The sequence below is a fragment of the Nyctereutes procyonoides genome, unplaced genomic scaffold, assembly GCF_905146905.1.
Source record: "Nyctereutes procyonoides isolate TBG_1078 unplaced genomic scaffold, NYPRO_anot_genome, whole genome shotgun sequence".
NCBI classification, from domain to species: domain Eukaryota; kingdom Metazoa; phylum Chordata; class Mammalia; order Carnivora; family Canidae; genus Nyctereutes; species Nyctereutes procyonoides.
In genome coordinates, this window is record NW_026575140.1 from 31342690 (window position 1) to 31365024 (window position 22335).

At 54.7% G+C, this 22335-nt stretch overlaps 2 protein-coding genes across 4 annotated transcripts; one reads left to right on the top strand and one right to left on the bottom strand.

The window, feature by feature from the left end:
- The first annotated feature begins 268 nt into the window (after positions 1–268).
- On the top strand, positions 269–17955 carry WRAP73 (WD repeat containing, antisense to TP73). Of its 2 annotated transcripts, XM_055306199.1 has the most exons (12): positions 271–435; positions 3949–4101; positions 4635–4751; positions 9443–9515; positions 10665–10768; positions 11485–11571; positions 11877–12011; positions 12090–12167; positions 14745–14850; positions 16081–16206; positions 16696–16887; positions 17189–17955. In XM_055306199.1, exons 1-12 carry the CDS (start codon positions 367–369, stop codon positions 17329–17331), a joined length of 1383 nt encoding a protein of 460 aa, XP_055162174.1. In that variant the 5' UTR covers positions 271–366; the 3' UTR covers positions 17332–17955. The 2 variants fall into 2 exon arrangements, with proteins under 2 accessions (XP_055162175.1, XP_055162174.1); XM_055306200.1 differs by lacking the exon at positions 16696–16887 and having other exon boundaries at positions 269–435.
- Positions 17956–18096: 141 nt separating this feature from the next.
- On the bottom strand, positions 18097–21603 carry TPRG1L (tumor protein p63 regulated 1 like). 2 transcript variants are annotated; one of them, XM_055306202.1, is made up of 5 exons: positions 21466–21603; positions 21129–21220; positions 20858–21034; positions 20012–20165; positions 18097–19435 (listed from the first exon to the last, which is right to left on the bottom strand). In XM_055306202.1, exons 1-5 carry the CDS (start codon positions 21535–21537, stop codon positions 19241–19243), a joined length of 690 nt encoding a protein of 229 aa, XP_055162177.1. In that variant the 5' UTR covers positions 21538–21603; the 3' UTR covers positions 18097–19240. The 2 variants fall into 2 exon arrangements, with proteins under 2 accessions (XP_055162177.1, XP_055162176.1); XM_055306201.1 differs by having other exon boundaries at positions 21310–21575.
- Positions 21604–22335: the final 732 nt, after the last annotated feature.

Here is a 22335-nt window from a genome sequence, read left to right on the forward strand (position 1 = left end):
AAATACACACGGGACACCCATTCACATCTGAATTTCAGATAATTGGGTACCTTTTTTAGTATAGATTTGTCCCATGAAGTTTTAGAAACATTTGTCCACAAAAATGGTTCGTTGTTCGTCTGAAATTCAATTTGAGCGCGCGCCCAGCGTTTTTCTGGCAGCCCTGGCGGGAATGGACAGCCGAGTCAGGAAGGAGGGCGGTGGGGCGGAGCCGCCTGAACTACAAGCCCCACAGTGCCGCGCGGGCACCCGGGGCCCTGATAGGCTGCGCCATGCTTCCGCTCTCCGTCACTTCCGGCCGCGGAGGTAGCGGTTGCGGCCGCCCCAGCTGCACAGAAGCGCGCGGCCCCGGGGTCTGCGGTCGCCATGAACTTCTCCGAGGTGTTCAAGCTCTCCAACCTGCTCTGCAAGTTCTCCCCGGATGGCAAATACCTGGTGAGCGGCCTCGGGCCGGAGGAGGGGCAGCTCGGGGGGCCGCGGGTACTGGCCTCAACGAGTGGTCCCTGGCGGATGCCTGCAACCGGGGCCCGGGGCCCGGGGCAGGGGGCCGGGGTGGGGACCGGGAGGGGGACTGGGGTGGGGACCCGGGGTGGACACCGGGGAGGGGGATTGGGGTGGGGACCCGGGGCAGGGGGCCGGGGTGGGGACCCGGGGTGGACACCGGGGAGGGGGACTGGGGTGGGGACCCGGGGCAGGGGGCCGGGGTGGGGACCCGGGGTGGACACCGGGGCAGGGGGCTGGGGTGGGGACCGGGAGGGGAACTGGGGTGGGGACCCGGGGCAGGGGGCCGGGGTGGGGACCCGGGGTGGACACCGGGGAGGGGGACTGGGGTGGGGACCCGGGGTGGTACCCGGGGTGGACACTGGGGCCGGGGGCCGGGGTGGGTACCTGGGACAGGGGGACGGGGGTGGATATCCGGGCCGGGTGGATACGCGGGGCAGGGGACTCAGGCAGTCCTGCTCTAAGTCCTGCTCTAAGCAGGGGCCCCCAGGAACTGGACTTGGGCAGGTGTGAGCCTCCCTGCACCTCAGTTTCCATCTGTCAGAGGCAGATAATGGCAATGCTGTCTCCACACATTTGAGGATACGGAGCATATCAGCTCACTGTTGTTATTTTGACGCATAAAGGCAAATATATAATTCCGTTGACTGGACCCTGGTACAGTAGTGCAGCTGCGTTGTCTTTCCCAGGCTTCTTCGCCAGTCTCTACCATGTGCCGAATAAGTGGTTGAAATAATAGTGTTCTATGTCCAGATAAATGGAGTTGTCTGCATTGCTATTTATTTGAGCTGTTAGGATTTGAGCTCTTCATTACCGGGTGAGAGAATGGTGCTGAAGTCACCGAGCTACTCTGGACAGGAAATGGAAGTTTTGAAATGTACCAATATCATCAGTGTATATGCTTAGAACCTTGGGTGGGGGAGGCGGTAGAGGGGATAATTGACATGGGAAATCCATTAAGAAAAAAATGATGCCTTACAAAAGGGCATTTAGTTCTCTATATGAACTTATTGATGCCTTATGATTCGTTTTCAGATTGAGGCTTATTAACATTCCTGTTATTTGTCTAGCTCTTTGAGAATATAACTCCTTTATGGAGGTATTCTAAATCATGTAAATTAGCATTCAGCTAAAAAATACATAACGTCTTCTGCTTAAAGTTCACCCCAGAAACCTTGGTGTATTTTTCAAAGTGCTCCCCATATATTGGTTTTATAAAAATCCCAGTAAATTACAGAAAGAGACTATGTATTACTTTCTTTTTGTTGCTCTTTGGGCTTCTACACTCTAGTGAAAATATAGCAAGAAGCTTGATAATAATGTTACTGGAATCCTCTTCTTCAAAGCTCTCCTAAATCCTGAAGAAAGTAGGTCTGTGTTGCTATTTTTAATATCTTGCAACAGATTTTTTTTGAAGATTTTATTTATTTATTCATGAGAGACACAGAGAGAGGCAGAGACACAGGCACAGGGAGAAGCAGGCTCCATGCAGGGAGCCCAACGCGCGACTCGATCCTGGGTCTCCAGGATCAGGCCCTGGGCTGAAGGCTGCGCTAAACCGCAGAGCCACCTGGGCTGCCCCCTTGCAACAGATTTGATGTGTTTTTACAAGTGTTGATACAGAAGTTCCATTTCATAACGAGTTCATTGTAACTGATTGCAAAGCTACAGTATGACCCATGCTTGTTCTAATCTGCAGTTGCCCTCCCCTCTCCTTATTTTTTTAAAAGAGATTTTATTTGAGAGGGAGAGCACACGCGGGGTGAGGGGCAGAGGAAGAGGGAGAAGCAGGCTCCCTGCTGATCATGACCAGGACCCTGGGATCATGACCTGACCTAAGCTGAAGACAGATGCTTCACCGACTGAGTCCCCCAGGCGCCCCTCCCCTCTCCTTTGGACAAGGACAACTCATGAAGCCTTTGTAAAACGTCTGTTCATAGACCACAAACCAATAATCTGGTTTGATCTTGATAAGGACCAGAAGGAAGCCGTTAACATTTAAAAATCAGTTCTTGATTTTTAAACTGTGGTATAATCTATAGTCAGCAGATGAGTAAACTCAAATTGTTTGCTTAGATGTGGCTATTATTAACAAATATGACCATAAACTGTCTTCAAGAAAACAGTGTTGACACTTGAACATTTTGCTAGTCCGTATCCAGAGTAAGGCAGTGCGGCTGTGAGGAAAGCATCTCTGCTTCTCCCTCCTATGCCAGGAAAGTGTGGTCCTCACCCCATACGTCTCCTTTGCTGTCACACTGCTGCTACACTCAATGCACTGCTGACACTCGCGGTCATGTTTGCCAGAAGCGGGGTGTTCCACAGCCCTTGAACTAGCGGGGTGTCCATTCTGGCACTGTGTGCCTTGAGTCCCACAGGTAGACTGTGCCCACCCCACCTCACATGCCAGCCACAGTAGCAGGCCTTCAGGTTACACACAACTTCTGTCTCACTGGACTGCGAGACCCACATTCCCACAGCACTCCCGGGTTTGATGACTCTTCCAGAGTGGCTCACAGAGCTCAGGGAAACAGTCGCTTGTGTTTGTGAGTGTGCTAAAGCGTATGATAAAAGAGACAGGTGACCAGCCAGATGAAGAGATAGGTAGGACAAGGTCTGGGAGGGTCCCGAGTGCAGGAGCCTCTGTCCCTGTGAGTGTGGGCTGCATCACCTTCCTTTCGTGGATGTGTTCACCAGTCTGGAAGCTCTCTGATCCCTGTACTTTTGGCATTTTACAGAAGATTCCTCATGATCATTTATGAACTCTATTTCCAGCCCCTCTCCCTATCTCCAGAGGATGGCATGGGGCTGAAAATTTCAAGTTTCTAATCATAGCTATTGGTATTTCTAGGGACCAGGAACCCACCTAGAGTTGCCTCATTAGAAAAAAAGAAGCTTCTTTCACACAGGAGGTTTCAGGGGCTTTAAGTGTCCTGTGCCAAGGCCCAGGGGCAGAGACCAGAGTGTATGTTCTGTTACTTGGAAGTAAGCGAGTGTTTACAAAAAGCATCCTTACGTGTCAGTGGTCCTCACCAAGAACCCCGAGTCCTCATCCTCACTTCCTATGGCTTGTCTGTAGGTGGTCCAAGCAGCAGAGCACTTGGTTAGTTCACAGAAGAGCTCGACTCACAGTACTTCCTACCTTAGTTCTTCAGGTTTAAGTAGGAAAGGAGTAGAAAATGACTCGAGTAGAGAGTTTTAACAGAATACTTTACCCTGGAACATAATTTTAACATATAGTTTGTATGTTTCAACTGTATCTTTGTGTGAACTTCCCCTATGTTTGTAGTGGGCAAAACAGTTGGTGAACATGAGGTCATCCAGATAGAAGATGCATCTGAAGGGAGAGAAGGAAATGGAATTCCTGGATGGAGGAGAGTGCGGATATCCCACAGGCTCCCTTCCTTTGGATTGTAGACCATCAGGGGCTTTCTTTTCCCTTTCTAGGCTTCTTGTGTGCAGTACCGGTTAGTGGTCCGCGATGTGAACACCCTTCAGATCCTTCAGCTGTACACATGCCTGGACCAGATCCAGCACATCGAGTGGTCGGCGGACTCCCTGTTTATCCTGTGTGCCATGTACAAGCGGGGGCTGGTGCAGGTGTGTTGCCCTCAGGGCTCAGAGCCAGGAGCCTTCCTGGACAGAGTGATCATGTTCTGTGCCCTCATAGTTTGGGGAAAAAAAAAAAAAAAAAAGAGGCAGTGTAGCTCAAAGCTAGTTTTCCCTTAAAAGTATAATACTTTTCATGGTTTAAGTACTTTCAAAACAAGAAAACACTTAGATATTCTTAATCTGTAATCACATAGAATTCCATAACAGGAAGTGTTCACAGTGTTCTAGCAACTTGGGCGTCACGGGTTTTGGGAAGTGGTAGACGTGGCGTTTTTTTATAGATCTAAAGTGAACCTAAAGGAGCGCTTAGGGCTGGTTAAGGCATAAACTTTAAAACTCAACGTAGCAGATTCACGCAGAAGTGAGGCTCCATGCTGCCAGCAGGCACCGGCCCCTCTGCACGGGAGATTTGGAAAGCTTCCCTGGGTTGTGACTGGGAGCAGTTGACGGCCAGCTGTGTTTAGGCTTGGGTAGTGAGCTGATCTGTCGCGGTTCTGCACTTCTGTGTGTTGCAAATACAGGTGTGGTCCTTGGAGCAGCCGGAATGGCACTGCAGAATCGACGAGGGCTCGGCCGGGCTGGTGGCCTCATGCTGGAGCCCCGACGGGCGCCACATTCTCAATACCACTGAGTTCCATGTAAGTGCACGGGCACACGTCTCGAATCCATTCCTCCTGAAATCACATGGTAGTGGTTATATGGGTAAGTTTTGAAGAAAGATGTGTGTCTTAAATCATCAGGGTGTTAAAATCACACAGTGTCGTTATATAATCTTTCTGCTCAATTTTAAAGAAAAATAAAAGCAGATTTGTAAAAAAAATTCTTCAATTACATTCTTAGGGATTTAAAAGGTTCCTTTACGTTGACAGTAGAAGGTGAGCTTCCCTGTGAATGAGTTTACATCTTTCCCTTATGAGGCCTGACCTGTGACCATCAGTCACTGCTTCATCCACAGTGTCCACCCTGGTGCTCTTCCAGGCCACTGGCACTGCCCAGGGGCCCCACATATGGAGACAGGTGTTTGAAATCTGGTAATAAATCCGAGCTAACCCGGGGAGTATAAATATGACTCATGAATATATAAATACAGGGAATTTGGCAAATATAAGGTGTGAGGGTAGAAGGTCTTTGGTGTCAGTGGTGTTTGTTTCAAATGTAGAAAGTTCCCTGAATCCCTTTATCAGTGTGCTGTTAGAGGGGCATCATAACCCAGTGTTTGAGTCTGAAGCCCCTGAGGGCCATCTGAGGTCTGGGCTGCCAGGTGCCCAGTGTGTGCATGTGGCAAGGGGGTGTATTTGTTCACAGCCATGAGGATGCGGAGTGACCCTGTGGGGTATCACCCAGTCTTTCCGTGTCTTTCTCTTGTTGGCATCGTTTGGGATAAGGTTTGTACCCAGCCTGGCTGGGATGGCTGCTCCAGACGGCTGTGTGGCTCCAGACGGCTGTGTGGCTCCAGACGGCTGTGTGGCTCCACACGGCTTCTGCTTCAGTTTGAAATCCTGCTTTAATCTGATATCTGCTGATAGAGGCTTTTGGAGAGTGACCAGCAGTCCAAGGGCACCCAGTTTCCCTGTGGTCTACACATTGGCCTTTTAAAGATGTTAAAACTCCGTTTCCAGATGCGGTGATTTTAGCTATGTCTATAGCCTCGCCCGACAGTCCTCATGATCAGAATTGTTGGGGCCAGGATCCAGTCTCCAGATGGGCATATGGCACCGGCCCTCTGCCTCCCTTACGTCAATATGACAGAGAAATCATGCACCTTCTGGATGAGGTTCCGGGGGTATGAGAAAGGAAGGCCTATGTGTGTGCTTCCCCTGGTGCCCGAGAACAGAGCCTCCCAGCGACCCTCTGACCCTGTGCTCATCACGTCTTGCCTTTCTTCAGCTTGTGTACACACTACTGTTTGGTTTGCATTTATTTAAAGTTTACTTGCATGAATTCATCCTCTGTATTCTGTGTCTGTTCCCCCTCCATGGTTGTCCGTTCATCCATGTGGACGGTGTGGCTGGTTCTTCCATCCCTCCTAGGATAAATCATGCGCCTCTGCTGTTGCTGGGCATTTGAGGTATTGGGATCCACATTCTCCAGAGTCTATTGTACATGACCTGTGTTGAGATGCCCTGTCTTGGGTGTAACCTTGGAGGTTGCCTGGTTAGAGTAAATTGCATTCAACTTTCCAGAGCATTTGTGTATCAGGATTTATTTGTTTATTTCGTTTTTTTTTTTTTAATATTTATTTTTTTCATGAGAGAGAGAGGCAGAGACACAGGCAGAGGGAGAAGCAGGCCCTATGCAGGGAGCTCGATGTGGGACTCAATCCCGGGACTCCAGGACCACATCCTGGGCCAAAGGCAGGAGCTAAACCGCTGAGCCACCCAGGGATCTCGTTTATTACTTTTTAAAAAATATTTTATTTATTCACGAGAGACACAGAGAGGGAGATACGCAGACAGGAAGAAGCAGGCTCCTGCAGGGAGCCTGATATGGGACTTGATCCCAGGACTCCGGGATCACGACCTGAGCCAAAAGCAGACGCTCAGCCACTGAGCCACCCAGGCATCCCTGTATCAGCATTTAAAATGATTGCCAATCCAGTAGAGCTATAGTGCTATTACATCTTAGTTTTAATAGTCATTTCCCTGTTAGTGAGGTCGAATGCTTTCATACCTTGTTTTACATGCCTACACATTCTTACACTTCATGTAAATACATGGTTCAGGGTCATGTGGAGTCCATAACAATGTGTGGTGTGAGGTGGGGATCAATTTTTATCTTTTTCCCAATAACATTTTCAAGAACTGAATTTCTTTATATTTACAGAACATGTCTGATTTTTTTGAAGTTTTTTTTATAGATGTTATTTGTTTGAGAGAGAGAGAAAGTAAGTGCAAGAGAAGGGAGGGCAAGGGGGAGAGAACCCCGAGCAGACTCCCCTCTGAGCACAGAGCCCACACAGGGCTTGATCCCACGACCCTGATGTCATGATGACCTGAGCTGAAACCAAGAGTCGGACACATAACCGGCTGCACTACCCAGGTGCCCCAAACACTTGACTTCATTCTGCTCTCGCTCCGTTGATGTGCCAGTTACACACTGTTTAAGTCACGGGGTTTATAGCATGTCATTGTCTGATGGGTCTAGCCTCTTCATTGCCCTCGTTCTCTCAGGTATTTCTCACATACTCATGAGGCTGTTACCGGCTATACTCAGTGAGAACTGTTGTATCATCATGGTGAATTGAACCTTTATGTAAATCACCGTTCTTCATTCCTCATGGACCTGTTTGCCTCACAACCTGCCTTATTGGCTGTTGGTGTAGCATGGCCTCCTGGTTCGGGTGCTCATGGTGTTTCACTCCTGTTATGTCCCACGTTTCCATGTCTGTGAGTCTTGGGGTCTGCATTGTAAACAGACTACAGCCGCCTCAACAAAAATAAACTGACAAACTTTCTTACACCTCCACAAAGCCAGGTAAGGGCTGGTAAGCAATCCCGCCCAGTGAGAGCAGTGACCCTGTCCACCCTGACGCTGGCCCCAGGACCACATAGCCTGCAGGCTTCTGTCACTCAGCACCACTGTCATCCAGGGCCTTAGCAGCGGCTCCTGGTAGCTGGGTGCCATCATACTGCACAGGGATGGGCATTTGCTTTCTGTCCGCCTATCCACACGCAGTTGGACTGTTCCCCATGTGTGCTGTGATGGACACAGTGTAGTGAACACGCACATAGGAGTCTGTGCACACGTCCTCACGTCCTCACTCTCGGGGAGATACCAGGGGTGGGATGCCTGGGGGGTGGGATACCTGGAGGTGCCCATGGACCGTTTTAGGAAGCTGCCAATGGTTCTCTCTCATGCCTGCCACCCTTGCCCGTGCCTGCTCCCCCAGGTGAGAGCTCAGGTGTTCTGCGTTCTCAGTAACACTTGTCATTCCAGGTTTCTGTTGTTGGTCTCTGCTGTGTCCTGTCTCCTTGCAGTTTTGTGTTTTCCTTATGACTGATGACGTTAAACATCCTTCAGGTACTTGTTTTTGTATGACTTGTCCATATCCTCTGTTGAATCTTTATCAGGTTGTTTGTCATGTCACTCAGTTGTGAAGCTTCTGGTGATACTCCCTGGACACAGGTCCTCTGTTAGGTGGTGTTTGGCAGGTGTTTTCTCCTGCTCCATGGCTTGCTTTCTCGTTTCCTTAAGCTTCTTTAAAAGAGCAGAAGTGTTTCATTTTGATGGAATCTAGCATCCATCTTTTTTCTTTTATGTTTTCTGCGTTTAGCATCTAAAGAAATCCCCCCCCCAACCCAAGATCAAAAAAAGAGTTTACTCTGTTTTCTTCTAGGAGTGTCATGGTTTGGTGCCTACGTTTAGATGCAGGACCTATTTTGAATCTTTGTCTTCCCCAGTTGCACTTGTCAGCAGTTGTCATGTGTGCAGGTCTGTGTCTGGACTCTTGTTCTATTGATCTGTTAGCCTGGCTTTGTGTGTATAGCATGTTCCCTGGTTACTGTGCCCAAGCCCATGTGAACTTTCCAGCTTTGTCTGTGTTCAGAGTCAGCTGCTGGACGCTCCAGGTAGTGAACTTCCATGTTGGCCAATGGCAATGGCATGGAGACAGTTCTCAGAAACAAAACTAGGAATTGGGGTAAAGAAATTGTGGCTATTCTATTCACTTTTCAACTATGAAAGGATCTAGAGGGTTATAGAAGCTCAGTATTAGTTGCAAGTATAGACGAGTGTTTGAACACTTGAATGTTGTGACACAGAGGCCTACGTCCCCTCTGAGGTCTTTTTCTGGGGACACGTGTCCGTGTCCACCCCACCAGGCACTCGGGGACAGGAGAGGACAGGCGGCTGATGCCACACAGTGGTCACCCCAGAAGCCCCATGTGGCACAGCCACCGTGCGGGCGGTCCTGTCCTGCCACCTCCTGCTCACAAGTCTGCTGAGGCACAGGAGGAACCAGGCAACCTCACTCAGTCCTGGGGACACCCATAGTCCTGGACAGCATTCCCACATGAACATGTTTCCTGGACTACACGGCTTCTGCAGGTCTGTTACAAAAGGAAAACTGTTACTTTGAATTTTCAAACTAAAATGCCCTTATGTTTGACCTTGTGTCGCTCACATAATGGTCACAAAATGAAAAGCAAATACCAAGAACATGAGATTTAGCCACAGTAAACTGTCAGAAGAAAACAGCCCTGGAGCTACAACTGTTTTTGATTCTGCAGTAAACCGCGCACTCGGGCCACTGGTGACCTGCTGGTGACCTCAGGCAGTCTTTCGGAACCTGCTGCATCTTCACTGTGTTCTTTCCCCTTTCTCTCGACAGCTACGGATAACTGTCTGGTCCTTGTGCACAAAATCTGTGTCCTACATCAAATATCCTAAGGCCTGTCAGCAGGGTGAGTCGGCCGAAGCTGATTTGAAAGCCATGTCTGTGTAGTTTGGGTTCAGAGATTCAGGGAGGGGGTGCCCTGTTCCATCCCTGAGGGTTTATGGGCAGTGTCTCAGCACAGCGCTGGCTTGTCTCTCTGCACCCGTGCCTGCTGATGCTTCTCTGTGATTCCCACGTGTGTCTCTAGAGGATGAGGCAAAATCTCAGTGGGTCAAAGGGCCTCAAAGAAGCAGGCTATATGTGTGGTCCCCATCCCCATGTCGTAGGACTGGGGCCAGGCCCCACCGTTCACGCCTCTCCTGAGACCTCCGCACCCCCCTCCCTTCCCCAATCTGAACTTCAGGCCACTAGGCTTCCTGTCACCAGCCCGGTGCTTTCTGAGCCTGGGGGAGGTGCCACACACTGGGCCCACCACTGTGTGACTCCAGGGGGCTGCCAGGCCCCAGTGGACACCCGACCCTGAATGTGCAGTCACGTGTCTGTCATTCAATAAGAGAAGGAAGCCTTACGTAATTTGAATATTTCTTCCATTTTTTCTGTTGTCACTAAGTTTGCGACTTGAATTTGAATGAAATGTGATCGCACATTCATTTTTTATCTTTATAGTATGAGTGTCTCTCCAGACAGCATACACATTTCTTGAGTGGAAACAACAGGTATCTGTGTGTTCTTCTGGCTCACGAAGTGTGAGCTGGGGCCTGGGGCTTTTTGAGCCCAAACAGGTCTGGAAAATATAGCTGAGCATTTTCTCCCAAAGTTTATTTCCAGATTCTTACCTTAAATTTACTTCTTCCAAGTAAGTAATTTCATTCAAAAGTAAAAATAAGTGTAACAACCAGCTGACTTAAAGCCAGTGGAGTTCCCTATGCTTTGTCTTCTAGGCGTGTGACAACCCGTCAGGGGTCATTTGAGGTCAAAGCTGTATTTCCAGTAACATTCTGTGGCTCTTTGGGGGCTCCGGTGCCCTCGGTTTTCCTGCACACATCTCTCCAGCTGGGGGCCTGGGGCATGTATGGAGCAGCCCAGGCTGTAGAGCCAAGACTATAGTCATGGCTCCGTGGCTCCGCTGTGGGCCGCATGCACCCATCCCGTCCCACATCCTCTGCAAGTGTGATTCCCCGTCCTCCGCCCTGGACAGCAGGCCCTTCTCTCACAGGGATCACCTTTACCCAGGATGGCCGCTACATGGCGCTGGCGGAGCGGCGCGACTGCAAGGATCACGTGAGCGTCTTCGTCTGCAGCGACTGGCAGCTCCTGCGGGTAGGAGGCGCTTGATCCTGCAGGTGGGGTGGCCAACACGGGTTCCCAGCTGCTCCAGGACACTGTCAGGAGAGCATGCAGCACCAAGCTGTCCTCGCGCCAGAGGGCAGGGGCTGTGTGCAGCTTCGCAGCCCACCTGGCATGCAGAGGAGGTGACAGGCATCATCGTGAGCCACTTTCCTGGGGTCAGACCATACTACTGTATGAGGAGGAGGAGGAGGGCCTGCTCTGGGCAAGATGCCAGGGTGCCTCGGAGCCCAGGGTGCAGAGCCCTGCCCTAGCCAGGCTTCTATCTACAGGAGGTTGGAGGCAGAGAAGCCTCCAGAATGGAAATGCCCGTTCCCTCAGAGCACCAAGGAGGCCTCCCCAACCAAGCATGGGGTGTCCTGGCAGGATCTTGCCTGAGTTGGCCTTACAGGAGTGAGGCTGAGCCAGGCGGGGGGGTGGGGAGAGAGAGGGGCACGTTGTGGCCAGTGGTGCTGGGCCTCACTGGGCTCTGTCCTGCCAGGGAGGTTCCAGCCACTGGCGGCCAGCCTGGGACCTCCTCAGTGCTCAGGCAGGATTTTAATGGCAGAGGGACAGAGCTGTAATATTTTTGCCCATTTCTATATAAGTAAATGAAATACTAATGTATTAAAAATATCAATCATAAATTGTGAATCTGTTTAAGGAAACACTTTCCAGTTGAATTTGTTTCTCCCTCTTGCCTTCGGAAGCACTTCGATACGGAGACCCAGGACCTCGCAGGGATTGAGTGGGCCCCCAACGGCTGTGTGCTGGCAGTGTGGGACACCTGTCTGGAGGTATGCAAAGTAGCCAGGTAGGTCCCTGGTGTGTTAAGCGCATCCACCTGTGTTTACCAGATGCTTTCAAAATGTGACGGCTCGGTTAGTTTCCTGGGCTCTGATGCTGAGTAGCAGCCCTTTGACCAGAAAGTCCTTCCGTTTGTGGCCAGGGTCCATAGGTCACCCCTGTGGGAGGGCCTGTCCTGCGGCTCTGTCCTTCCCACTTCCCGCTTGCTCTCCGAGGGCCCCCCCACCCGCCAGGCGCCTATATGCTTCCCATGTGGGGCTGGTGTGCGTCTCACCAACCACGGTGTCTCCTGCAGTACAAGGTCCTGCTTTACTCCTTGGATGGCCGGCTCCTGTCTGCGTACTGTGCCTACGAGTGGTCCCTGGGTGTCAAGTCAGTGGCCTGGAGCCCCAGCAGTCAATTCCTGGCGGTTGGAAGCTATGACGGGAAGGTGAGGACAGGGTGGTGCCCTTCATGATACCCGGGGCACAGCGCAGGCCAGGCCCTCATACTCCCTTTCTCCCCTCAGGTGCGCATTCTTAATCACGTGACTTGGAAAATGATCACAGAGTTTGGGCATCCAGCAACCATCAATAATCCCAAAATAGTAAGTCTGGAACGCATGTTTCCTTTTGAGCAGTATTTGGGGAAGGGAGGCAGAAGAATACTGCTCTTTACATCACGTTATTGATCGTGATGTAGGTACTTTCATCACCAGAAACTTCTGTCATTACCACAGTTCACGCATCAGATGCCACCAGTGCTCTCCCTGTCTTCCTGTCCACGTTCACAAAGGACTGGAATGGTGTCCTTGCCCTGTTCTCCCCCACTACCCCCAGTACCTCCCACTTGCAAGCACTGAGCATCTGGAGCTGGGGGACCAGGCTAGAGAAGTGGAGGTGGGTGTCCCTGGGGCAGGCAGGGACAGGCAGCCTGTGGAGGGGTTACAGGGTCAGACACCGAGAAGAAGTGATAACAGGATCTGAGGGAGGAGTGGTTCAGGCAGCAGGAACAGGAAGTGCAAAGGTCCTGAGGCAGGCATGTGTATCCATTCAGCAGGGTACAGACTGACCTCAGCCTTGGGGAGCTTGACCACAAATGAGAAACATGAGTAAAGATGGAAGGAGGGTCGGCAGGGGCAGGGCTACAGGTACTAGTGTCGAGGGGGAAGGGAAGGCAAGGTGAAGGCAAGGCGAAGGGAAGGCAAGGGGAAGGGAAGGCAAGGCGAAGGGAAGCGAAGGGAAGGCGAAGGGAAGGGAAGGCAAGGTGAAGGGAAGGCGAAGGCAGGGCGAAGGGAAGGCAAGGCGAAGGGAAAGGAAGGCGAAGGGAAGGCAAGGCGAAGGCAAGGCGAAGGGAAGGGAAGGCAAGGCGAAGGGAAGGCGAAGCGAAGGCGAAGGGAAGGCGAAGGCAAGGCAAGGCAAGGCGAAGAGAAGGCGAAGGCAAGGCCAAGGGAAGGCGAAGGCAAGGCGAAGGGAAGGCGAAGGCAAGGCCAAGGGAAGGCGAAGGGAAGGCAAGGCAAGGCGAAGGGAAGGCAAGGCGAAGGCAAGGCGAAGGCAAGGCAAGGTGAAGGGAAGGCGAAGCGAAGGCGAAGGCAAGGCGAAAGCAAGGCGAAGGGAAGGCGAAGGGAAGGCGAAAGCAAGGCGAAGGGAAGGCGGCGGCAAGGCGAAGGGAAGGGAAGGCGAAGGCAAGGCGAAGGGAAGGGAAGGTGAAGGCAAGGTGAAGGGAAGGTGAAGGCAAGGTGAAGGCAAGGCGAAGGCAAGGCGAAGGGAAGGCAAGGCGGAGGCAAGGCGAAGGGAAGGCAAGGCGAAGGCAAGGCGAAGGGAAGGCAAGGTGAAGGGAAGGCGAAGCGAAGGCGAAGGCAAGGCGAAAGCAAGGCGAAGGGAAGGCGAAGGCAAGGCGGCAAGGCGAAGGCAAGGCGAAGGGAAGGGAAGGCGAAGGCAAGGTGAAGGGAAGGCGAAGGCAAGGCGAAGGGAAGGGAAGGCGGAGGCAAGGCGAAGGGAAGGGAAGGCAGAGGCAAGGCGAAGGCAAGGCGAAGGGAAGGCAAGGTGAAGGGAAGGCGAAGCGAAGGCGAAGGCAAGGCGAAGGGAAGGGAAGGCGGAGGCAAGGCGAAGGGAAGGCAAGGCGAAGGCAAGGCGAAGGGAAGGCAAGGTGAAGGGAAGGCGAAGCGAAGGCGAAGGCAAGGCGAAGGGAAGGGAAGGCGGAGGCAAGGCGAAGGGAAGGCGGAGGCAAGGCGAAGGCAAGGCGAAGCGAAGGCGAAGGGAAGGCCAAGGGAAGGCGAAGGGAAGGCCAAGGCAAGGCGAAGGGAAGGGAAGGCAAAGGCAAGGTGAAGGGAAGGCGAAGGGAAGGCGGCAAGGCGAAGGGAAGGCGAAGGCAAGGCGAAGGGAAGGCGAAGGCAAGGCGAAGGCAAGGCGAAGGGAAGGCGAAGGCAAGGCGAAGGCAAGGCGAAGGGAAGGCGAAGGCAAGGCGAAGGCAAGGCGAAGGGAAGGCGAAGGCAAGGCGAAGGCAAGGCGAAGGGAAGGCAAAGGCAAGGCGAAGGGAAGGCGAAGGCAAGGCGAAGGCAAGGCGAAGGGAAGGCGAAGGCAAGGCGAAGGGAAGGCGAAGGGAAGGCGGCAAGGCGAAGGGAAGGCGAAGGCAAGGCAAGGCGAAGAGAAGGCGAAGGCAAGGCGAAGGGAAGGGAAGGCGAAGGCAAGGCGAAGGGAAGGTGAAGGCGAAGGGAAGGCAAAGGTGAAGGGAAGGCGAAGGGAAGGCGAAGGGAAGGTGAAGGGAAGGTGAAGGCGAAGGCCAGGGAAGGGAGGGAAGGGAAGGGATGGGATACCTGGGGATGTCAGGCTCAGGCAGAGGTCCTGACAGGGAGGTACAGACAAGCCAAGCAATGGTCTTGGGAGGCCAAGACCGAGCAGGCCAGCCATTTAGCCCGCAGCCCGAGCGTGCTCTAATGCTGTAGGGCAGGCGGGTTCTCCTTCACTTCCTCTGGCACAGGCCCATCAGGCTGCCAGTCACAGACGCCCCTCGTTCCCTCGGCCTGTGTCTGTTAGTTGTGTATAAACCTGCAGTCAGCAGCCACTGAGGGTGCTGCTGGGCCCGTCTGTCCTGTCACCAGGGTTGGCATGCCTTGTGGTGCTGTCATCACATCTGCCCCCACCCATCCTGAGCGGGGTGGTGGCAGGACTGTCCTGTGTTCCAGGTTGTGTATAAGGAAGCTGAGAAGAATCCACGGCTGGCCCTGGGCCTCCTTGCCTTCCCCCCACCCAGAGCAGCACCTGGCCCATCCTCCACCACCGAGAGCAAATGTGAGCAGCAGGCGGGGGGTTCACTTGTTCTCCTTTTCTTTTTTTTTTTTTTTTCCTCCTTTTTTATGACAGACTGCCATTTGTTCAGGTGGAATTCAGACCTTTCTTTTTTTTTAGAGTTTATATATTTGAGAAAGTACACGTAGTCATGCAGTTGGGGGGCAGAGGGGAAGGGAGAAGCAGATTCCCTGCTGAGCAGGGAGCCCAATGTGGGACTCGATCTCAGGACCCTGGAACATGATCTGAACTGAAGGCAGATGCTTCACCCACTGAGCCACCCAGGTGCCCCCAGACATTCTATTTGTCTTTTAAATTTTATTTATTTATTCATGAGAAACACAGAGAGAGAGAGGCAGAGACACAAGCAGAGGAAGAAGCAGGCTCCATGCAGGGAGCCCGATGTGGGACTTGATCCTGGGACTCCAGGATCGCGCCCTGGGCCACAGGTAGACGCTAAACCACTGAGCCATCCAGGCGTCCCTAGACATTCTATTTTTAAGGTACATTTTCCTTTTCCTGTAGTAGGTCCAGCCAGCATCCCTCCACCCATGAATCAGTAGACCTGGGGAAATGTTTTGTTGATTGCATCTAAGCACTGGAAATCTCATTTTTGACAGCTGGTCCTCTGAGGGCAATTTCTTTAATGGATGGTAAAATGCCCTTGGATGAGCCAGGAAGAGGAAGAGCCGTTAGTAACGGGGGCCCTGGAGCTGCAGAGCTGGGTGTGGGGCCTGGGCAGGGCGCCTGTGCCTTGGTTCCCACATCGGTACAGCGGGCAGAAGTTTAGGATGGAGGAGATGTTGGAGCGGCCCCTGGGCCAGGCCGTGCCCCACTCCCCCAGGCCCAGTAAGCACCCTGAAGGGGGAGGCACACCTGCCTACTTCATCATCATCTTACAACCTTCTGCTGCTGGTTTTATAATGTTGGGTATTTAAGACTATTTTGTAGAGCAGTTTAGGTTTACACCAAAATTGAGGGGAAGGCATGGTTTTCCACACACCCCTGCCTCATGTGCGCAGCCTCTCCACGATGTAGACCCCGTGGTGGTGCGTTCAGGACACTGACAGGTGACACAGCTCCCAGCGCGGGACCCACTCCTGTTAAGCCCCCACCCCACATGTTAACGTGACGTCAGCTTTCCCCATTGGGGCAGGCAGCAGCCGATATGGGTCAGGCGGTGCAAGTGCTGCCCTGAGGTGGAGATTGCAGTGTCCCCTCTCCACGTTCTAGATGAGATCGCCTCGGTGCCAGTTTCCTTACAGACTTTGAAGCCGGTTGCTGACCGAGCAAACCCGAAAATTGGAGTGGGAGCGCTGGCCTTCAGTCCAGACAACTACTTCTTGGCGACAAAAAACGGTCAGTGGCTGCAGCCCCGCATCCTGTCTTCTTTCCTCCAGTGCCCAGGCATTCAGACTGTATGGGAAGAGACCCTGGTAACAGGCTTCCCAGGATGTTGTGTCCTCCCGTCTTGTACTGTGACATTGTGCCCACAGAAGCTTCTGGAGACCAGGCCTTGTCTGCAGAGCAGCAGCTGTGCGCCAGTGTCCCCTGCCACTGGGCTCTTCTTTTGTTCAGTAGAGAACAGGGTCTGGGCACCACTATGGCTGCTGGTTTGGTTTATACAGGAAGGGTGTTTACGTTTTTAAGGGCTTTAAGAACAACCATCCAATGTGCCCTTGTGGCCTGTGAACTGGGGTGGGGGGTCCAGCCTGTACAGATGCCAGAGTGGCAGCCATGCCCCTGGGGCCCTTGGCCTGCCCCTAGTGTCCTCTCCAGTGTGGATGCTGAAGCAGGCAGGGGTGGTGAGGAACCCAGGACCTGCCCTGTCTCCCCACCCTCCTTCAGACAGCATCCCCAATGCCGTGTGGATCTGGGACATACAAAAGCTGAAACTCTTCGTGGTCCTGGAGCAGCTGTCCCCAGTGCGCGCCTTCCAGTGGGACCCGCAGCAGCCCCGGCTGGCCATCTGCACGGGAGGCAGCAGGGTGTACCTGTGGTCGCCGGCGGGCTGCGTGTCAGTGCAGGTGCCCGGGGAAGGTGAGCACGATATTCTCGGCCCGCCATAGGCAGAGCCCTAGCACACTGGCACATTTCTGCAGACCTGGACACTGTGGCTCACGTGAGAGCCTCGCTCAGGATCTTCGGGTAAACCTCACGGCCAGACCCCAGTATATGCACATCTGGCAAGGGCCCCGAGGTGCTCAGCTTTTCTGGGTGTAGGAGACCCCCCTGAATGGGCATCTGGGGCTATAGCTGGGGCTCTCCAGGCCTGTTCTCTGCCCACAGGATTTGGGACTGTGCTCACTCTTTAACCCTCTGGCCACCTGTCTTTCCCTAGGTGACTTTCAGGTGCTTTCTCTGTGCTGGCATTTAAACGGAGACTCACTGGCCCTCCTCAGTAAGGATCACTTCTGTCTGTGTTTCCTGGAGACTGAGGAGAGGGTTGGCACCACCTTCGGACGGCCAGGTGACCACACGTAAGACCCATACATATCCAGGCCTGGGTGTGACCAGAGGGGAACACCTCCCGGCACCTACCGGCTGCAGAGTCGGGATCAGATTTCTCTGGGGAGCTGCTGCAACTAGTGAGTGAACCAGATGAAAGGACTCGCTTTTATTTTTCTATAGCATTTTTGTAAATATGTATAGTATGAAATGAATTTTTATTTAAAATAAATATTTGGTAATTCACAAAATGGCTGATACTTGTGTTGGTGAAAGGTTTGGGTTGTGGGAAGGATTTCTTGTTTCAGGTTTGGGGTCACTCACACGAAATAACTGCCCCCCAGCAGCTGTTTGTCCCTCAGATAACATCCTGTCCTGCTCTGGGGCCTCCGCTCCCCATCCCTGGAGTTTTCTGGAGAACGGGCTTGGGTTTCACATGGGGTGTTGGGGCATGTTCTGGAGTGCAGGGACGGGAACCCTGAGGGCTGAGAGGGTGGTGCCCCATCGGGGGGCCACTGGGTCAAGGTCAGCTCTGCAGGGGGTCCACCCTGGCCTTCTGTCCAGGGAAATCCCATTCACCTCTACCTTCGGGTGCTTCTGACGGCAGCTGGGATTGAGGAAGTGGAGGAAGTAGGTTCCAAACCTGGGTTCGCCATCCTGGCTACAGGCTAGCTTGCACACCACTGTCTGGGTTTCCCCGTGAGAGAGCTGTACCAGGACAGGACCCCCGAGGATCCAGAACAAGCACGGCAAATTGGGAGCTTTACAAAGCTAACAGCTTCAAGGAAGGAGAGACATCCGTTCAACTGTAAATGTCTTTACTACGAGACCAAAAGCAAATGCTCAAGACCCAGGTGGTGTGGAGGCAGCCTTCCAATTTGAGCAGGCTGCTGCATTTGGATCACATCCATGCCGACTAATGCTACACCAGAGTTGTAAATAAGGAGGAAGAAACCAGTGAGCCAGCACTTCAGTTGATAACAAGCGCTCCTAGTCAAGCCAGCAAGCCGAGGACAGGTGGGAGCACGAGCAGTGTGCTGCAGTTCCCATGGACATGCTCTGCAGGCTGCCACAGCTCGGGCGTGTTCAGGGCAAGGCGGGCGGCCTCGGGTCTGCATGGGCGCGGTGGGGACCCAGCCGAGTGTCAGCAGCATGAGAGACAAGAATCTGACAAGGTCCCTTCCTTAAAAAACAAACTGAGCAATACCCATTTTAAATGTAACTATGGCAACCCAAACCTGGAACAGGCATGGGTGTCAAATTGTTTGCAAAGAACTATCAAGGTAACTCTCATATCAATGAATTGTCTACACACGACTTCCTGCAAACTTCTGGGCCTGGGAAAGATGCCATAGGTATGAACACTGTAATTTTAGGAAAAGTAGGACTTTAGGTCAAACATATTTACACAAAGCTACTATTCACTAAGGAGCCAACAAGGCAGACTGGTTTAGTTCACTAGCCTGCTGGCTTGTTTTGCAGTAAGCTTTAAAAAAGATGGATTACATTTCAAAATATAAAATTTGACACCAAGTAGAAAGGTATTTGCAACTCTAGGCACCGGGGTCTCAAGGCTTCCGCCAGGTATAGGCATCTGCACAGTTGAAGTGCTAGCAGGGAGGTTCCGGTGGGAGCACATATTTATTAACATGCTAGAGGGCCGAGGGAAGGGCCACGAGAAGCCACACACAGACGCTCCAGGAAAGACACGGAAATAAACTCTAGAAGATGGAATACTGGCCAAGACGGGGATGGCTAGACTCACTTTGCTCTTTGTCTGTAGCTCCTATTACCCAATGTTCAAGATTCAGCTAAAGTATAGAATCCATTTGACTATTCTACTTGCACTGTGCTCCCTAAGGGTTAACAGCCCCGATCCTGCAGGGGCCTTGGAGCCAGCCTCAGGTCTGCTGCCCGAGCCCCCAGGTCCACCCATGGGGGGCAGCTAGAAGCCTATTTTGCCTCTGGTCATGGAATAACCCAATTTAGCCTCGTTGTTAATGAAGGACATTAATCCCACGTAGGTCTCGATGAGGAGGGGACGCTCCAAAACCAGTACACCGTTGGCTTGTCCTGGCAAGGGACTCTCTTTCTGGGCTTTTTTGACAGCTTGGATTAACATAGCTTTGAAGCTTTCCAACTTAGAGAGAGAGAAAACAGGTTGCCAATCAGTCATCGACACCAGAAAAAAACCCCACCCATTTCTGTGTCAGCCTTGCCACTGTCCTCAGGAGAGACGCCTCTCCAGCCACATGCTGGCTATATCTTGGCTCACGGGGATAGGCGACAGGCCTCGCAGAGGCTTGCCCTCCACAGGTCTGAGCTGCTCTGTCAGGGGGACGACTTCATCCTGCCCACCACCCGCCAGGCCATCTAAGCAGGTCGAGGGGCACGGCTGGCAGGCAGGGCCCACCCATGTCACTGTCCTCTCCGGCTCAGCAGACTGCTGGCCAGAGTCCTTCTGGGTCCTTCTCCAAGGCCATCATGGCCACCAGGGGCCACATAATAGAGCTACGTTGACCAGGAACCACTAGCCACATGAGGCTACTTAAACACAAGATAATTAAGACTTTTAAAAGAAGCTTAAAACATCTGCTTCCTCGGTTTTAGCAGAACAGTTCAAATGCTACACAGCCACAAGTGGGAACTGTGGCGGGCAAGCCTGGCCTAGGATGTCACCGTCACAGCTGGGCAGTACCGCTCCCGACGGTCTTACTTGGCACAGAGAGGCCGTCTTCTCATCCGCACCGGCCATCGGGTGCTCTATGAACGTGGCGTAGGGCACGTTGGTGGACCAGGGGTTCCACCTGTTTATGAACGAAGGGCGGCTCTGCTTGTCCCACTGAATGCGAATCCCAAAACCTTCTCGCCTATGGAGAAGAGACAAAGACTTCACGCAGCAGCAGGCCACAGAGCGCTGGGCAGCCCAGGCAGGTGTGGGCAGGTGTGGGACCCGGGGACGCTGCTTCACCGCCGTGCTGTGCTGGTCAAGTCCACCTTTACACAGCACAGCTTAGGGGGCAGGGAAGACCGTGTAGGTGGACTGGGACACAATCAACACGTTTGTCACTTCAGGTCCCCCGTCCAGAAGGCCTGGCGGCTAGCTGGCACCCTGGTCAGCACAGCTTCCCGACCCAAGCAAACCCCTGCAGCCGAAGTCACCCGACCAGAGTAAAGTCTAGGCTCCCGTGTTTCACAACACTCCCTTCCCCAAGCTGCCTGTTACACGCTCAGATTTAACTTCCAGGGACATCTGTAAACAGAAAAGGACACACTACCTTTCTTCTGTTAAACTTCAACTAGAGCAGAGTGTGAGGTCATGGTGTCACCCTCTCCTGGCCAGGGATAAAATGCGGAGTTAGCCCCATCCTAGGATGCCAAGTCAGGCCTGCCTCCAAGGCCTCCAGCTCCGTCTGCTACCAGCCTGAGAGCCTCTCTGAGCCAGGATTCCTCCTAGGGCACCTCCTCGCGTTGGCGGGGAGCTGATGCTGGGCGTGGGCCGCGTGGGTGCTGCACGCACTGCCTACAGACCCGACGCCGGCTCCCTGCTGAACACACTTACTTGTTGAGCGACTTGGGGGGAAACTGGAACTCCCCGCAGGAGATGGTGTCCACCGCGCTGAGGGCTATGCGGACCACCTGCTGGCACTGCAGGCTGATGAAGTCGTACTTGCAGATGAGCAGCGCCTGGTCGGTGATGAGCACCAGCCGCTCCTTCTCGTTGTTCCAGTGGTCCACCCTGCGGGCCCCAGCCGCGTCAGCCCCCGCCCGCCCCCCCCCGCGCGCCCCCCGCGCCCCGCCCCCCGCGCCCCGCCCCCCGCGGCCCCGCTCACTCGGTCAGCAGCCACACGCCCTGGATGTCGCCGTCCTCCACCGGCCGCACCACCACGCCGATCTCCTCCACCGCCTGCTCGATGGTGCCGGGCTGCGCGGGCGGGGCGGGGCGGGGCGGGGCTCAGCGTCCGCCCCGCCCCCCGCCCCCCGCCCCCCCGGGACCCGCGCCCCCCGCCTCACCCGGAACACGAAGTACTCCTTGACGCGGGCGCGGCGCGTGGGGTCGTGGATGCTGAGCGGCCACAGCGTCTGGCGCAGCGGCGTGCCCGCGCCCGGCCGCCCCCCGCCCCCGCCCGCGCCCCCGCCCGCGCCCGCGCCCCCGCCGCCCGCGCCGACCTCCTCGCCGGCCGCCAGCACTGCCGTGGGGCTCGTGCCCGCCGAGTCCACCGAGTCCCGCAGCTGCAGCATGGCCAGGCCGGCCGCAGCCCCGGACCCCGACCCCACACCCCGCCGGAACAGGCCGCCGTCGCCTCCTCCGTCCCTGCCGCCCCGGCCCCGGCCCCGGCCCCGCCCCCGGCCCCGGCCCCGCCCCCGGCCCCGCCCCCGCCCCCGGCCCCGCGGGTCGCTGCGATTGGCTCGGCCTCGCCAGCCCCGCCCCGGGCTCCGCCCCTGCCCGCGCCCAGCGGCCCTGCCAATTGGCTCGTCCCCAGCCGTCTCCCACGATTGGTCCTCCTCGCCGCCAGTTCGCACTCGCTCCCGCCCCCTTCCTGCCGGAAGCGCACGCCGCGCGCACGCCCATTTCCTCCCGGCGCGACCCGGAGAGAGGGGCGGGGCCCAGGCTGGTTGCCAGGGAGACGCAGAGGGTGCGCTCCGAGTCTAGCGCCGGTTACCCACGCGTACGGGGGGCGGCCGCCCCGCAACCCGCGCGCCCCCGGAACCCCCACGCGCCCCCGCCCGCGGTCCCCGCACCCCCACCCCCGCACGCGCCCCCGCCCCGCGGTCCCCGCACCCCCACCCCCGCACGCGCCCCCCGCCCCGCGGTCCCCGCACCCCCACCCCCCCACGCGCGCCCCGCCCCGCGGTCCCCGCACCCCCACCCCCGCACGCGCCCCCGCCCCGCGGTCCCCGCACCCCCACCTCCCCACGCGCGCCCCCGCCCGCGGTCCCCGCACCCCCACCCCCGCACGCGCCCCCGCCCCGCGGTCCCCGCACCCCCACCCCCGCACGCGCCCCCGCCCCGCGGTCCCCGCACCCCCACCCCCGCAC

What these genes read in the sequence shown, in the direction of transcription:
- TPRG1L (XM_055306201.1), bottom strand. Translation starts at nt 21,537, where the DNA reads ATGCTGCAGCTGCGGGACTCGGTGGACTCGGCGGGCACGAGCCCCACG. An exon ending in AGGAGTACTTCGTGTTCCGG is followed by an intron (nt 21,221 to 21,309) that starts GTGAGGCGGGGG and finishes CCGCCCGCGCAG; the next exon opens with CCCGGCACCATCGAGCAGGC. An exon ending in CCCCCCAAGTCGCTCAACAA is followed by an intron (nt 20,166 to 20,857) that starts GTAAGTGTGTTC and finishes TCTTCTCCATAG; the next exon opens with GCGAGAAGGTTTTGGGATTC.
- WRAP73 (XM_055306199.1), top strand. Translation starts at nt 367, where the DNA reads ATGAACTTCTCCGAGGTGTTCAAGCTCTCCAACCTGCTCTGCAAGTTC. An exon ending in TTGGAAGCTATGACGGGAAG is followed by an intron (nt 12,012 to 12,089) that starts GTGAGGACAGGG and finishes TTCTCCCCTCAG; the next exon opens with GTGCGCATTCTTAATCACGT. An exon ending in CCATCAATAATCCCAAAATA is followed by an intron (nt 12,168 to 14,744) that starts GTAAGTCTGGAA and finishes CCTGTGTTCCAG; the next exon opens with GTTGTGTATAAGGAAGCTGA.